We start from the raw sequence: 18,161 nt of genomic DNA, 5'->3' as shown, positions 1-18,161 counted from the left end.
AACAATAAAAAAAGAGGAAGAGAAAATAGAGGGAGAGATGAATCCTGTTGGGGCGGAGGATGGATGGAGAGGAGGGGGTTGTTAGTTGGGTTGTTAGTGGTGATGGAGAGACCAGAGGAGGAGAAGGTGGATGGATAGAGGGAGGGAAGGAGGGGAGGTGGAGGAGGTGGAGGGGGGGGCTTGACGATAAGAGAAAAATTCAGACCGGTCAAAGTTTCCTTTTTGCCAATCGTGCTCCTGATAAAGACAGCGCCTGCTCCGGAGCTGATAGAGGGGCTATCTCCCTCCCTTACTCCCTCCCTCCCTCCCCCTTCCTCCTCCATCCTTCTGCCTCGCTCACCCAGCAGTTAGTTTGTGAGGAGGAGAGGAAGGAAGGAAGAAAAAAAAAAACGAAGGGCCCTATCAGCGCAGCATCATGGTGCTACCATCAACCAGCCACCGTGCAGCAATTAATATCGCTCCAATTACTGTTAAAGGGACGAGGCTGGGACAGGACGATAATGAACACATCCTCTCTCACCACCAGAGGAATTAAAACATACGTGCGCACACACACACACACACAGACAAACACTCGTAAACACACACACTCAGACGTACATAAAACGTGTGCAGCTTGAAAAGGAAATAATGTGAGATAGTGCGGTAATCTTCTTGCATTGTTTAACTCATTGAAGACAACAGACAGAGAGAAATAAATAACCAAACAAACCTCGATAAGAGAGGAAATAAATAATAAAATTATGGCGATTTACTTGTTATCTCCTCTTAGCCCTGTGTGTGTGTGTGTGTGTGTGTGTGTGTGTGTGTGTGTGTGTGTGTGTGTGTGTGTGTGTGTGTGTGTGTGTGTGTGTGTGTGTAGGTGTGTGTGTGTGTGTGTGTGTGTTTGTTACGTCTTGAATAAATTTTCCTCCGGCCTGTCACTTTCACATCTCATGTTTAGAGGAAACAGAAGGACAACACAACGGACCCTGAAGAGGCAACGCAGAGAAACATCTCCAACACATCAACACAAAGACACACAACACAGACCCTCAGAACCACTCTGGAGCATATTGAGATTACATTTTAGTATTACATTTCGTACACAGCAAAGTATCCCTTATGACTTATTCTGCAGCAACATCACAGTCGTTTAATGACAGGAATCAGAGCTTGTTACCTGAGTGAGTGCATTGTTAGGGAGTGGAGGTTGTGGTGGTGTTTGCAGGTCTAACTTTTCAGCTTAAGACTTAAGTTTGTGTCACATTACTTTTCAAGAATTGAATATATTTTCAAACCCTTTAATGTTTCCCCCTACATCAAATGTTTATACGCATTCTTTTAAATCTCACTAAAGTTTGCTGGTACAAAAATGACAGATTAAACTACTTTACAAATGTTAGTGTTAAGTGCAAAAAATTGACACCATGACCACAACTTGAACTCTTTGACTTCTCGTTCTGACATCAACTTTAGTTGTTTTTTTGAGTCAATTATGTCTTACGTGTTTAATATTTGTATTTGCTTGCAGGTTAATATATTAACTCAAGACAATCAGGTCAAAGTGAAAGAATTTGTTGTCTATCAACATAAAAACATTGTATTTTCTATGATTTATATAAACAATATTTTTCTTAAAATAAATGTATACTTATAATTGTAAGTATTTCAATAATTTATTAAAGGTGCAGTGTGTAGTATATATTGCCATTGAGCAGAACACAGTTGGTAGAAATGGAATAGAATATTCATTAATGTTTTAAATCGTTTTTAAGCACTTGAAAATATTTTTTTATTGGTTAGCTTTAAATGAGCCTTTTATATACACATGAGGATCAGGTCCCCTTTCATGGAGGCCGCCATCTTGCAGCGCCATGTTTCTACCATAGCACTAAACGGACAAACTTGTAACAGAGCTCCTTTCTCTTCCGCCCTGAAGACTAATGTTGTATTTAATAGGACAGTTGTCATAGTATATCCTCTTATGGTCTAGAAACTGATGATTCGATTCTTAAACTTGGCTACAAGCGAATCTATGAAGAACATTAATCCAAAAAATGTCAACAATAAGAGTTGACTTGATGCAGGGGGGAAGTGGGACTGAGTGCATTTGGGACATTTAATATTGACGCTACTAGTATTTTTCTATATCTCATAGCAGGTAATTCTGAGAACTTTGCTTGATTTCAAGTTCAGGTCCCTAAAATCATTCATTTGTTCGCTTTATGGCAAGTTAAAATGTAGAAAACAATGCTTGTAGTAAGTTAAAATTGTTTTTCTTATAAAGTTAGTCCTGCAGAGTGTACTCAGACTCCAGAGTTCGTAATCCTTTCAGCACTTAAGGTTCTAGACAAACGACCAAGGACATTCCACCACTGCGCTATATTAAAGAAATACAACCTCCTAAGTTGGGCAAACATGGTAATGCACATAAATGCCCGTCTCCTTTACAAAATCACACATGGCATGGCTCCCCCACCACTTAGCGATTTTGTTAGCATCCGAACTAATCCGCATCACACTACGAGAGGAGTCACAAGAGGGGACTGTGTTATTCCACTTAGAAAAAGTGCTTTTAGTCAATCAGCCTTCTCCATTAGAGCATCACGAGAATGGAACAACATACCAACCTCTATCAGAGAGCTCAACACATACCGGTCATTTAGTTTTCATTTGAAGCAGCGGCTCATGAGCAACCAAATCTGTCAGCACTAAACACATCTCCCCCTGCTGCTGCCACCTTGTGTCGGCCATCTGTGAATTTGTCCTGTGTTTTTTTCCTTAACATACTGTTGCTTGCTAGTGTTGTCTATTCGTTGTGCTCACCTGTCGCTCAGTCTTTATGTTGCCTCATTTGATCTGCATGCAGCTAGTTTAATGATTGGTAGTCACTGCCAGATGCAAATATGTACAGCACTGTTAAATGTTGTCCTGTTGTGTCTGCATGTGTCTTCCTTAACATTTACTCATTGCTGCTTCTTTGATTGTCTTGCTCCATGTATTTTATGTCCATGGACACTTTCTCAAAAACTGTCATATCATGTCCTTATGTTGCTTTTAGTCATTTTTAATCGTATGGTGCTATTTGTACTTTTCTTTTCTTCTCTTTTTTGTTTGTTAGTTTGTGTTTTGGTTTCTCCTCTACCTTCTTACTTTGATTTTATTTTACTCAGTTTTATTTTTGTTTAATCATGATTTTTTTAGGGAGCCTTTTTAACATCTGGCAAGGGACTACGGATGTAAACTAGCCTTTTGGCTAACTCTGGCATATTTACAGAAATGTTAATTAATATGCATGGTCCTTTTAAATAATAAATAAATAAATAAATAAGCACTGTCTGCAGTAAGTGTAGCAGAGTATCACAGCTGAGCAGATAACAAACTCAAATAGAATCTTTATGGTTCAGCATTAAAGTATAATATCAGGGTATATCATTCAAGTTTATACATATCGCAATGGTTTATTTTTAGTTTTTGTCATATTGGTGCAAAATATGAGTCATCCATATGTTTTCCAATGTTGTAAATATCCTGGGATTGTATTACCTTTCAGGACATACAGTACACTTCACTGTGAGCACACTTACCTGGACCCCTCCAATGTGACACCTCCTCTTCTTCCGCCACTGCCTCTTCCTCCTCCCCTCCACTGTGTGTTGAAACTTGCTCCTCCCCGTCACCGTCTTCATCATCAGGGCTGCCTCGAGAGTCCTGAGTCCTAGGCTCTAGAAACACAATACAAACAAGCATATGAACCATGGTCAACCATAATATCAACTCAAAACTGCTTCAATGACAAACTATAATACTTGCATTAGGAACACCTCACACATTGACAACAAGATCCAGGGGGAAAAGTCAACATTGAAGTCCCAAAACTGTAGTCCCTAAGGAGGCCACTTGAGGCTGACTCCAAAAGTGAGCATTACCTACTGAGTTCCCTTTAATAACCAATCAAAAACTGAACAGGTTTCCAGCCAAATCCATAATAGTTTTTCTGTTCAAGCATTCTCTCTTCCACTTCAGGTAAGGGCAATATGTTGGCAAACTAGTGACAAAAAAATGGCAAATACGTTGGGGACAACTGGCAAAACAATTGAAAAAAAAAAAGACTCCTAAGAAATAAAACAAGCAATAAACAAGTGATAAGACTAGTGACAACGAGCAACGTTTTCTATGATCTGCAAGCTTTCCTGGCTTTTAAATTCCAATCAATACAAAAACTCAGCTACCATTACAAATATAGTGCCATTTTGTGTGGTACAAGAATGGCTAGCAAACTAATTAGTCAGCTAATGTCTAAGCCTTGGGCAAAGACTGTACGATTGTTAAACTTTGATAACTTGGTTGTCAACCCCTCACTCTATTCCAATTCCACTCCCTTCCTCAAAAAGGTATTTTGGTGCTTCAATAAAAAAGTACGGAAAGAAACAAGTTAGTGACAGCCACAATGCCAAACTTGGGATTTTAGATTGACCCTTAGAGTCCCAAAGGACACCCAGGTAGCTCTGTCCATTACTCACACACAGTTTAATACTGAAACCTGCATGTCTGAAAGTGTGTATATGTGCCGGATGTGTCTGGGTAGCGGCTGTTCCTGTCTGTAGATCAAAGGCAGCAGTGAAATGACTCCCTGAGCTTTGTAACACAACACCTCGCCATGCAGAGATGGACCCTTTGATTGTCATTGCAACTCTGGAGAATCAAAGACTCATCAGAAACGTCTGTACCTTTCCTTTCTGTCTGTCTTCCATCAGTTTTTAATTCTCTCTTTCCCTCATCCTTCGCTTGTTTTCCCTTCACTGGGTCTCATTGTTCACATCTTTACCTCCATCTTTCTCTTCCCTTCTATCTTTCCATCTCCTCCCCTTCATCCCCTCGGCCTGTCACCTTCAGCTGAGACTGAGGCTGCCTGTGTTCCTCTAATCAGCACTGATATCCCTGCCATTGATCAAGCCGATTACACAGCCTCCTGCTCGCTGATCAAAGAGATCAGTGTGTGGTTCTGCACGTGGCTGGACCTGTGAGTGCGCATATGATGTGTTTATCCAGTGTGTATATGCAGAACGTGAACCCTGAACTTTGGCTGTGGAGCCAGTATCAGCCGGTTCATCACACTGCTGGGTCCCTCCCTATTAGAAGGACTCATGATTAGTTAGATTAGATTAATAGTTACATCACAGCACCTCAGGCTATCTAAACTGAAGATCTCTCTCTTCTTGTTCTCTGCTCTTGCACCATTATCAGGCCAAGGGTTAGGCTGACTCAAAAGCTGCCTGCATGGAAACAGTTCTCAAACATTTTAGTATTGATCTTGTCAATAAGTTTCCCTGTGACAGTTATTTTGTTGTAGCTATTCAAATTGTTGATTTTTGACAGAACATAGTGTTTTATTTTAAAGAAACTGCAAATTGCTGTGTGATAGAATTAAAGATGAAACATAATCTCCTAACCTGTTGCTTAATATTAAAAAAAAATAAGCAACACTGTCGCACATATCATCTGATCTGAAAATAAATCTAAGGTGAAATCATCTCCAAATGGCATTCTGGATTTTAGTCAAACCAATATTCTATCCCTCCAAATCCCAAGCAGTTTTTCAACCTACTTGTTTAACATAAGTGAAATCAAAGCATACCGTTATCACTCAGGATAGATATGTAGCCATGAGTATCAGTGGGACACCTCTCTCTCTCTCTCTCTCTCTCTCTCTCTCTCTCTCTCTCTCTCTCTCTCTCTCTCTCTCTCTCTCTCTCTCTCTCTCTCTCTCTCTCTCTCTCTCTCTCTCTCTCTCTCTCTCTCTCTCTCTCTCTCTCTCTCTCTCTCTCTCTCTCTCTCTCTCTCTCTCTCTCTCGTAGCAGACATGGAGGAGACCAAAGAAAGGGTTTCTGTCACTGTGTGCAAATTGATTGGGACCATTAATTGGACATTCACTTGCTGTTTGGACAGGGTGTTAGCTAAGCCTTGGTTAGCCTTATTGAATCTGATAAACTGAAAACCAATACCGGACAGCTGTGATCTTTGGACCCTCAGGCGTCGCTGCACTAAAGACAAATATGACTCTTAAGTGGAAATCACTGCATATGCTAAAAATCACTTCCAAAAACTGTGAACACAGTTTGTCACTGAATCCACAAATGTAGGTTAAAACTGTACCATGCAAAGAGGAAACCAAATGGGATCCAGAAACTTCTCTAGGTCCGAACACATTTAACGACGGACTGAGGCAAAACTGTCCCATGGTAAAAATTTGACATTCTTATTGGAAGTCATGCATCTTCCACTCTAAAGAGGAGCCGGACCACCGGGCTTGTAATCAGCCCACATTCCGAAGGTGCCCATAGCATGGGAAGCTTATACATCTGTGAAGACACAATTAATGCTGACTTTTATCCCCTGTGGGTAATACACTTACTATTAAAAAGTACCTAATACCCATTGACAAAATAAATTAAATAGTTAAAAAACAATTATCCCTTTACATTGGGACTCTGCAAGATACTCATTTTTTTAAAGTAGTTTTATTAATTTGTCTGTCTGAAATTTCATAAAATATGAGAGGGATTCTGACTTCAGTTAAAGTTGACTACCTGGTGTTGAATGTATTGTGAAAATGAAGCTTTGAAACAGTTTTCCTTTGTTGAACGTGTGGTTAAATATTCCTGGAAAAAAGATGTGAAAAAATCTATTGTGAGTAGTATATCTGCTTTTAGAACACATAGTGTAATCAAATTTCATTGAGAAAAGATAGATTATGCTCTTTTAAGAAATAGATTTGTGTCCTGTTCTTCTGTCCATTGCGTGAACTCCAGACCTCCTCCTCCTCCTAACTTTTGCCCTCCTTCACTTCCTCTTTCCTAGCTCCATTTTGTGCTCACCCTCCCCTTCCCCAAATCCCACCCTGTCCTCAGCCACCACCCCGATAACACCTCCGCTGTCTGCACAAAGCCTGTGTTTACCCTTGCATTCCCGCTCCGATAAAGAGCGATAACGCCCGATCGATAGCAGCCATAAATGACCACGTGACGCCCTCACACTCACACACTGTTATTAATGTAACAGTTGTGAGATTGCATCTGCATCGTCAAATAAATCAACACACACACACAGAAAGAGAGGCTCACATACACACATCATCCATCTTCACATCACGTCCACCTTTCCATGCGAAGGCTCATACATACTGTACACACACACACACACACACACACACACACACACACACACACACTCACACACCTCCCCCTGCCTAAACAGTGCCATTATTTTCAGCTATAAATCACATTGAATGGCACATTGATTTTATCCTGCAGGGGCTGGAGCGAGGGAGGGGAGCTGGAGACACAGTTATTGCGTTTAATATTATCAATATTATCTCCCATATCATCTCAGACAGGGAGGCAGGTATCAGGAGGAGTCGACAGACACTTTTCTGCCAACCACCCCTTCACTCCTCTCCCTCTCTCTCACCCTCCCTCCCCCCAATAGCGAGACAGTCTCCATCAATCTGATAAGCTGAACTTCCCCTGTCACACCTGCAGGGCAAAGTCACCCAACAATCTCGCCTCCTAACTTCTACAACCCTCTATACAATTCAGAGTCTCTCTTTTGTCTTTTGCACGTTTTCTTACAAATCTGCGAACAGCTGAGAATCAAAATATGTGCTTGTAAAGTGTTCATGTTGTCGGTTTGGTCGAGTGAAACACAGGTGAAGCTAAAGGGATACAGACAAAATCCAGGTATAGAGCTTCAAGTTTTCCACATGGTACACACCAGGAGTCAGAAGAAAAATAAGTGTGTTGATGTCTGTTGGACTAAAGGCCATAGTGTAACACACAGAACAGAGAGTGATGTTACTTGTTTCATGTGTGAACAGGGCTTTGCATATCGTCTTGGCTAATTCTGGTAAATAAACTGCTAATATTAGAGACTAATAGGACTTATGTGGTGAATCCTCCAGGCTTAATCCCATTCACCTGGGCTGTCGGCTTGGGAAACCTGGTTGGAGCATAGCCACCTTGAAACGACCACCCAATCAGAGAAGACCATTTGCTGACCCAACTTTAAAGCCTGCCCACTACCATTCTTTAAGGTTCAAACTTGCTGCTGTGCCTCTTGTTCGTAAAGCTTTACAACTAGCATTTTGTAAATCGTTCTGAGAAGAACTAACTGAATTGGGTCATTTGTGGTTATAAGTTGCCGGTTTTAACTGACTAGAAATGTAGTATTAGAGTCCCCTTTTGTTTGATTTGAGCAGCACTTTCGGGTTCTTACAATCGTATTTTCCCTACCTTAATATATAAAATCCCATTTCACCAAAAACTGGTTTTAATGTTGCTTTCCTCTCCCATATAACCCAGGTTGTAACAATCATGATGCTGCCAAGAGATTGTGACTTTTATGCATCACACACATTTCCACTATCATCGATCAGATTCTGATGAAAATGAAAAAAAAAATGTGGTTCAGAAAAATCATTCTGATTGGTGCAAAAACAGAAGATCACAGGTCAACAGGAGGTGACATGATGACTAATCAGCTTGAAGTGGATTTTATCAGGCTTCCTGTGATGTGCAGGTCTGATTGTCTTGTTTTGAAATAGGGCCTTTACTTTCTGCTGCTGTAGTGCAATTCTGAGAAGAACACAAAAACAACACCACAACAGAGAAAAGACAGCATGTCTTCCTCAGTAAAGTTGTGTGTATGTATGTGTGTGTGTGTGTGTGTGTGTGTGTGTGTGTGTGTGTGTGTGTGTGTGTGTGTGTGTGTGTGTGTGTGTGTGTGTGTAAGTGGATCCTTTGTATCAGCATTAATATATCGGCTCAGGTGGAGGAGGGTGTGATGGAGACAACAGAGTGCTTGGTCCTGTTACTAGTAGAATGTGTTATTCTTGCTCAAGTTATCAGGGCGGTTATCTCCTGTGTGTGTGTGTGTGTGTGTGTGTGTGTGTGTGTGTGTGTGTGTGTGTGTGTGTGTGTGTGTGTGTGTGTGTGTGTGTGTGTGTGTGTGTGTGTGTGTGTGTCTTTCTCTCTCTCCCAGATGGTGGATAAGAGGCCTTGCCTTTATTAGCCAGCGCTGGCCCAGATAAAGACCTGGTATTGATCCCAGGTTGAAAGAGCAGGTTCGTCAAACATGGCTGATTTACAGAGAACTGATAATGGCAGCGCCGGGCAACCGAGGAACCCCAGAGAAGAGAGAGAGAGTGTTTGAATGTTTGTCTGTGTGTGTGTGTGTGTGTGTGTGTGTGTGTGTGTGTGTGTGTGTGTGTGTGTGTGTGTGTGTGTGTGTGTGTGTGTGTGTGTGTTTCACTATTGGAAATGTTGCTTATTTTTAGACTTTTGGTTTCCTTTTCTTTTTTTCTGATGTTATTTTTGCATCATTTCATCTTACATAATTATTTTTCCTCTCGGTTTGGATATTCCTTTGTAAGTGCTAAGATGTCAATCAAAGGTTTGTGGGCGGGTCTTCCTGCCAAGGCTTTTGATGACCTGACAAAAACCAGAAGATCAAACAATCAATCTAGCTATTTATTAAATCAAGGCAAAATATAAAAAAAAAAATAGATTTACATAGACATGAACACAAATAAATAAACAAATGTATTAAAAAATATAAACTTTTATAATTTTTTGTGTTTTGTTATGTCTTTATATTTTAAGATCTGTCATTTATTTATAGTTTTGAATTTTTATTTTAGTCTCTTATTCTGGCACTCTCTTGACTTCTAAGAAGAAACAAAGACACCCTGGCAGTTTGTGATCACCAGAAAATCTTGCTCACATGTTCAGTCGGCCTGAGTTTTCTCATCGTCTTCTGCTTATACAATCTAATACACACATAACCCACTCCTCACCTCAAACACACTATCACACACATACACACACACGCGAACGCACACAGCACAGCTAATCTCTAATCTCGTCTCGATTAGCACCTGACAGAATTTCCATGGGTTTATCAAACCAAGCCAACCAACAGACGCTTATCTCTTCCAGCCCCCAAAATTTCACAAGAGCAGGAATTTTTGAGATTAAAAAACACAGCTAGAGAAATCTTGAATAAGTCAAAAGAATATGACTGAAAACTCTGCTGCTATCACACGGTGCGAGGGGGAGGCTCGGGATAAGAGGTGCACGAGGGGGCAGATTCACTGGAGCCAAGATTGAACCCAGAGAATTTTTTTTTCTTTATGTTTGTTCGTTTAGACACAATAGAGCTAAAAGAGTGATACATGTGGGAAAGCTGCAACCTCATAAAGGTTCTTCACTGTTTTTAAGTTGTCACTGTGTAACATTTACTGACTCCTGTTAGACGTATTGATGATGAGATAAATCTGGTAATAACCACTAATAACTGTCAGTGAAGAGCACATCTGGAGTGTTTTTGGTGTGGAGGGCACAGGTGGCAGGACCTGTAAACAAATAAGTGTGTTGCATACACACAGCGCCGTTTCACCCTGTTGGCTTCGATGTAACACACCCAGACTGACAAACTCACACACCATCATCCAGTCGTGGCATTTACAGTGATGCTTTTCTGCCTATGACACTCCTTTTTTTACCAACTCCAATGCCAGCTCAGCGGAATATCAACTTCTCCCCACCATCTTGTCTCTCTGCCTTTTATATTGCAGACGAGGAGCAACAGAGGGGTAACAGTCCTGCCATAAACAAGCAAGGTATAAAGGGCTTTTGATGAAACACATAAAGGGTGGTGAAAAAAAGTAATAATAATTATAATAATGATAATAATAATAAACCAATACTAATATTAATAACCCAATAATAACCAAATAATTATTTTTACTATTATTAAAAGTATTATTATTATTATTATTGTTATTGTTGTTATAGTTATTGTTATTGTTATTGTTGTTATTATTATTATTATTATTATTTACAGTGATAATACTAATCATAATAATAACAATAATAATAAAAATACATATTATTTATGAGCTACTTTCAAGACATCACCTTACACAACAAAAATAAAAGCAGACTTGATATGAAGGCCTGTGGCATGGTTACTAAGGTTGAACAATTTAATTTAATTGTTGGAAAAATATACCTCAACCCTGTTGTGGTGAGTTTCAACTGCAACACAGCTGCTCTACAGTGTAAGTCTCACTCTCCCATTTTCCCAGAATAGTATAAAGTCAAAGACATGAACAACATTTTTCAAGTCCAAGTTCAAAGCCTGTCAAGCTCTTGCTCCTACATTGTTCTGTGTGCAATAAGGCAGTCACCAGCCTAAACTAGTAACTCACTAAACTTGGGCCTGTGGACTATCCAGTGATTGAGTGGTTTATGGCAGGAATTTTATTCACTTTGGCTTTGGACTCTTAAGCCAATCATCAGCTTTTAAAAGCCCTTTATAAAAAATGATTGTCTTTATTAGATTAAATGGTGGAGTGTTCTTTTTTCCAGCCAGCAGGGTTTCTTCTTGGCAGACCCCTTAAGATTTAAAAGTCTTCTCAGAAACAATCTTTGCCATCAGCTAACAATGCTAGAGTAAAGCTCACATCCTCAAACAGACGAGAAACCTACACCGTCAACTCACATTATTCTATAGCTTCTATTTCTGATTCTTCTGCTGTAGTTTTCACTCTCCCCCTTTCTTCTTACCTTCATTGAACAGAGGTGTGTACAGCGGGGGGCTGGAGCTGTCGCCCTCTGCTGAATCATCAGGGTCTGAGGCTCCGCCCTCCTCTCCTGAAAGGCTGAGATTGTCCGGTGTGTTCTCCTCGCCGCCATCGAGATCCCCTAGGGAACCTGCAGGAGGAAAAAGAGGGCATATCAACACCTGGATCTGTACTTGTACTGTTCGATCCACTTTTACTTGCTCCTTCTTTACAGGTCTCAGAGGATCCCTGTAACATCTGAAGAAGTGAAACTGATTTAAAGTGAATTTAAAGACACATCTGAAGCTTTGAAGTTAGAAAACAACAGTCTGATGACAAGAGGAACTCTGGTATCTTCAACCTTAAACCCCCTAAGACTCACTGTTGTCACATTACAACATCAACATCAATTGCCCTGTGAAACTAATGTATCTAAAGGACTAACATGTGCAACGCTGTGTCATGATCTGTACGTCGGTACTGACCACAATGGCTTCTTGTAAAATTACACATGCTAAAATTAGACAAGTCAAAAAACAATACAAACATCAAACTCACTGAAAAAGGCACAAGAAGACAAATAACTCCCGTTATGAAAGGTAAAACAACCTGCGGAAGCCTTGGTGTGACAGAGGTGACGTTCAGAATGTTCTTTTTTTTTGTTGGTTTGTTGAAAGTAGACTATATTTAAACATACATTTTATAATAAATGTTCAGTATTGGCATAATACAGAGTTAATTCGGGTTGTTTGCTTGAATTTACAAGTGTACACAGTTAAGCCTGGCATGTATGGATTGTGAAACCCAGTGAGCTTTTTTTAAAGTGAAACTTTGTGCATGCTCAGTCTTCACGTTCCTTTATTATTGTAGAGAATGTTTGAACTGCTCTTTAAAATGTCTTCAAATCTTCTTGTTGACGTAACGATGTTTATGTAATCATAAAATAAACATGCCTGGTCCCCTTACAAAGACAATTAAAAAAAAAAATGTATACAGTAAAATCAACATTATCTGGCATAAACCATAACATTAAATAGTTCAGTCTTTTATAAAAGTCCTGCACATGTTTTCATAATAACAGCTTTCCTATAGTTTTATTTTCTATGAGGAAATTGTGATTAGCAGGGTTAGCATCACAGGCTATGTTCCATTTAATTTCGGTCCGAATGAAAGTTTGTCACCTGCCGGTAATTAAAAAGAAAGTAAAACATTATCCTTCTGTAATTTTAATATCAATGGTGAGAAGAAAACCAAAAAACAACGACAACTAAAAACTTTTGCCCCCCTCGAGTCACTCCCAGCATGTCAGGGGCTTCTGTTTGGGGCTTATTCTTTAAGGTTCATTTGCCCTGGATGATTGATATGTTGCAGCCATTACAGCCTGTTTTGTTGAAGCAACCCACTAAAGCAAATCCAACTATCTTAGATATTAATAAATAGAGGAGGGATTAAAATATCAGTGCCACATTGCACTTATTTTGCAGAAATATTGCATATGAATATTGTGAATATGAAGAAAGCTCCATAAAGTAGAGAACAGAAGAGATATCTCACTCTGACAAGATCCCTGAATGCTGTTTCACTTCAGGTCTGCAAACAGAGAGAGGGATAGGAGTTTTAATTGTCTTCCCCTGGGTGTTGATTCTAAACTGCACGGTGCAGGAAGGTTAAAAACTAAAAGAAAAGTCATTTTGTTAAACAAGCTACTTATGATTTATGCATCAAAGAAAGGGAGGGAAAAATACCCTAAACACACTGATCCATTTCTCTCTCTTTTTTTTTTTATAACTGGACTCATTCAAAAAATGGTTTCAAGAATTGGACACGCTGAACGGTCTAATCCAGAAGATTAATAGCAGGGAGCCAAGGGGGACCTTAAAGCCAAATTACAGTATACCTAAAATTGTAGCTAAAAGAGTGATTAGTGCGGGGCTGATCTGTATCAATTACAGTTTCATAATCCCTGCTGACCATAGTAATTATACAGTACTTTTGATCTATTTTAGCCTGTTTGAAGATTACATCCAAAAAATGGAGTCAGTTAATATGGATTTAATGTGACTTTTTTAAATTGCTTCATTAATAATACTCCTATAAGATGAATACACCAGGCTGTGTGACGGTGCATTAGGAGCCCCTTAGAAACCGTCCAATACAAATGATTATTGTATTTACAGGCTGTTTGTGTGTATCTTAAGACTAACTCATAGTTATTAGTGTTTCAAGGCTTGCTGATTATGAAAAGGCATGTTCATCTGCAGAGGATGACATGCTCGATTCTCCCGAGAGGACGCCATGATAGAATTATTAATTCAGGGTAACCATTTCCTTTAAGAGGATTAGGGGGTGAGGCTGAATGTGCCGCCGACTGCCGAGGGAAAAAACAAGTCACGTACATAATAATGATGTACTGGAAAGTCAAGGAGGGTGGGCACATTGTTTTTGAATAACTAAATCACAGTGAAATGAATACATGGAGAAAACCATTTCCCGCCTTTCTCCCCCCAATCCAGACAGGTTGTAAATTAATTTGCAGTAGGTTGTGTCGAATGAACAGAGGGATTGTTTCGGAGCTAAAGCCGTGACTGGGGGGCGTATATATTTACAATACTGGAACAAAAGGAGTCTATAATCTATACAAAGCACACAACAATACCCATGAATAAAGAAGCTTGTAGAGAAAGGGAGAGGCAATTTTTCTAATTCTGTTAATTTCACTTCCAAAGCAATTAAAAGCAGGCAAGAGATAATGCCGGGAAACAATCGGCGGCTGACAAAGTGTTTCTGTCTTTGTAAATGAAACATCTTTAGGCTAATTTCAACTTCCACGCCTGCATGGTTCACTGTAATTTCAGATAAAATTAACACGGCTAGATTTGGACCTTCATAAGAGGAAAAAAAGAGTAGAGGAGAAAGAGAAAGAGAAAAAGATCGATCCTGTACACAATATTTTTAGAATTGTGTCGCCCGAGCTTCGCTAGATCTAATTTTCAGTATCTATAAGGACATTTTCATACAATTAATTTTCCTTTAATCATAATTGTACAAAGGGACTTCTCTGTATAAAATTCCAATTATATTTCCTGTTTAAAATGTAAGTTTGAATTATGATTTCTTTCCTCATTACGGCTCTGGTTTAATGAATCAATCGCTGCATCACTGCTTTCAGACATCAAATGGTGCGGAAAAGTTTCAGCTCCACTTTCTCCCCTCTTTTATCCAAGGAGAAATATAGTCTCTCTCTCTATTTTCCCCTCTCCTCCTGCCTCGGATAGTTGGCAGAAAGGATAGTGTGATAAGTGCGGCACATTCTACTTCACTGGCCTGTTTAAAAGTTAAAGCCTTATTAATTGTTACAGCGTGATATCCACGGGAAAATTGGACTGAACTCATTGAGGAGATGGAGAAATAATAAAAAAGACATTGCCCACATGTGTATCGCGGCAGGAGGGACATCAATTAAGTGGAGACTTATCCAACAGCACCACAGAACTTTCGAGGTTTTTAAGTAAAGGAGGTTGAGCCTACAGCGTGTTCATGTCTCCAAACTTAAGAATCTTGGGGGAATAAAACTGTGAAATAATGAAGGATGAAGTTTAAGAAATCCTTTGAATTAACACTGATCTTTGTAGGACTGCAGTTAGATTTGTTACATCTTCACTTGAACATTTGGAATGGATTTCAGCATACTCTGAAGCTCAACACTGACTGTGGTGCTTCTTTAAAGGCATGCAGTCAAAGCCCTGATCGGTTTTCACTGTTACTGATTTGGTATACTATGGAGTTACTATGTGACAACGTTTTTACAATTTTGTTTCAAATCTCAGATTGTTAGTTTCATTTAACTTACAGATTTAATAAATACATATACACTTTTCCATTGTTTAAAGCTACCCAAAGTGACTTTTAGTTGAAGTCAAATGTTGTGTTTTCAAACAAAATATTTCATCCTGCTTTCTTTTAACACACATAAATATCATTTACGTAGAATCTGTGGTGTGGAAAATGTTAGAAATTATTTTTTTTTTTTTTGTGCCATTACTCATCTTGTACGACAACAACCCTGCAGTGGGGGTTCAAGACATTAAAAAAATGTAGATGGAAATAGTACAGTTTCATGCTGATGATCTGTTTGGCTCTGATAAGCCGTAGTCACACTGATATTAATTTCAGTCTGTTTCATAGCCAGCTAAGAACGTACCTTTGACAAGCTGTTCATCTCAAAGGATGTTAAAACTTTTGCCCCAACTGTCCAAAAACTAGCGATATAATGTTGGCTGTCACAGCAGCTGTAATCAATAAACAGATTTCCAATGCGTAAAAAGGAAATTTTAAAGTCAGACTTTAAGAATAAGGTGGTGTACTCTTTATATTATAGCATATCAGCTTCCTAAAGTTTAGGGGTGACCCCAAATAGTCGAATATTCGACGATTCGTTCTAACGAGCCTTAGTCGACTGCCAATCTCATAGTCGAATATTTGAATATGAAACGTGGATCATTCCATTCAAACCATGGGGGTGCTCAATGTCTAATTTTACATTATTTTCCTGTTTCCCGTAAAAATAGTGTCTCATAAAGCCTATTTTTATATAAATATAAACTTATTTAATGTAATTCTGAGAACAGCTCTTGAAGTGTTAAATCTCCTCAAAGTGGTAATTAAATCTCCCCTGGTAATTAAAGGTGGACCATTTAGCGGGGAGCTGTGGAGCAGACGTACCTCAGCTGGCCTTTAAATCTTTCTACGTTCATGGTAGCTCAAAATGTCAGGAAATAAAACTTCAGTTGATCCTAAAAATAGTGATGAAGATGAGGAGCAGCTTCATGAAGAGGGCTGTGAGATCAAGGATTACCGGACCACACAAAAACTGTACGGGGCCAAAAGAACGAGCAGGAATACCCAAAGCTGTCTGAGCCTCAAAAACAATCCACAGCATCCCATCCACCTCCACGCCATCAGAGAGGATATTCTCAAAGACAGGATTTACAGTCAACAAAGCAAGGAGCGCACTTCTGCCCGTAAACACGATGGTTTTCCTCACGTACAATTTGAAAAGACTCACGCGGACAAAGACGCGATGAAAGACTGTTCTAAAAGGTACTGTTAAGAGATTTAAAAACCCTTTAGCTGGTTCAGGTTTGATTTTGAACATTATACAAATGTTTAGCCTTAAGTTGGACAAACTACCCTCCGCAGCGCTGCTCTCCGCTGTGTGAACATTGTTTAAATATCTCCTGATTCCTTATTCTATAATGGCGCGTTGTTCCATGTTTAACGGATGGTGGCCTTAGAGTTTTCTCTCCTTCATCACCTCGTTGTTTTTGCGTGCAATATAGATTTAAAAAATCTAAGTTTTATGCTTATAATATTCTGTTGTCCCTTTTACTTTAAGCTATGAGTCTCTTAATTGTAAATGGTTATGCGTAATATTGTCATGCGGTCATCATCATGCAGACTTTGGGTCGATAAGGAAAAACAACAAACATTTGACTATTCGTCGACTATGGACAAAATCTGATGAATCAGATTCGACTAGGCAAATCCTTAGTCGGGCTCACCCCTACTAAAGTTAGATAAAAAACATTTCAATGCACACATTTTTTAATAGAATGCTGCAACAATACAATGTGCGGTCAGCATTGTATCAAATGGTTCCAGTTAATTCACAGTTTTAATGTTGCTACACTATGTAGTCAGGTTTTATGTTTTTTGTGTGTTTGTTGTTTTTTTATGATCTTTTTTAGGGGCCTTTATTCGATAGGACATCTTGACATGGACAGGAAATGTGGGGTTGATATGCACCAAATACTTTCGGACATAGGTATCCACATACAACCAGTGTGACAAGGATTGTGGCCTCTATACATGGGACGCCTGCTCCCCCAACTGAGCCAAACCAACACCCAAAATAATCAATCTTCACCTCAGTGTGACATATGGAATTGAATCAAAGTTGATTTATGTATTTATTGAACATGAGCTCTTGACAGTGAAAGAGTTGATTGATTTCATTGAGGTGGAGACAATATTTTGTAAGGAGAGAGAAGAACAATGTGAATACTTCAAAGGTCAACTTTTTTGTTGGGATTGTGTGCCAAGATTGTTATTTTTAAGGTTTTCGGACACAAAATGCACCTTTCTTAGATTTATGGGGCTAAAAAATTTAATATTTAAGTCTTTAAACTACTAAATAATTAACCACCATCTTAGGACACTGGTGCACTATTTTCAGACACTGTATTGACTGTACATTAATCAATTACTTAAGCATTAGTTGCAGTCTAAATTGACCTAAAGGTACAGTGTGAAACTGACAGGTCTAGGAATGAAATATCAGGTTGGCTGAGGAAGAATCACGTCAAGAAGCAGATGAGACAGAGAAGACAGAAGTGGAATAAGAGAAGTAGTGGAGCTGCCACGTAGAGACTGCAGCTGTCTGTCTGTAGGCGCGAGGAGAGGCAGAACAAAGTGCTGCTGCTGATGAAGGCACCAAAGATACTGCTTTATTAACTCTCCGTCCACATCAAACCTGCAGCGAGCAGCTCGCTGATTA

The 18,161-nt window shown here is 39.3% G+C and overlaps 1 protein-coding gene across 2 annotated transcripts in view; it reads right to left on the bottom strand.

Moving 5' to 3' along the window:
- The window catches only part of zfpm1 (zinc finger protein, FOG family member 1), a 123,157-nt gene that overhangs the window by 57,058 nt on the left and 47,938 nt on the right, over positions 1-18,161 (bottom strand). For both annotated transcript variants that reach the window (XM_034685845.1, XM_034685846.1), the window contains exons 2-3: positions 11,610-11,756; positions 3,570-3,707 (exon numbers count right to left, since the gene is read on the bottom strand). In XM_034685845.1, coding sequence (XP_034541736.1) covers positions 3,570-3,707; positions 11,610-11,756 — 285 coding nt within the window. The remainder of the gene's footprint in view (positions 1-3,569; positions 3,708-11,609; positions 11,757-18,161) is intronic.

Source organism: Notolabrus celidotus, chromosome 6 (genome assembly GCF_009762535.1).
Source record: "Notolabrus celidotus isolate fNotCel1 chromosome 6, fNotCel1.pri, whole genome shotgun sequence".
NCBI classification, from domain to species: Eukaryota; Metazoa; Chordata; class Actinopteri; order Labriformes; family Labridae; genus Notolabrus; species Notolabrus celidotus.
Note: the sequence above shows the minus strand (reverse complement) of the source record. Positions and strands in the feature narration are given on the sequence as shown.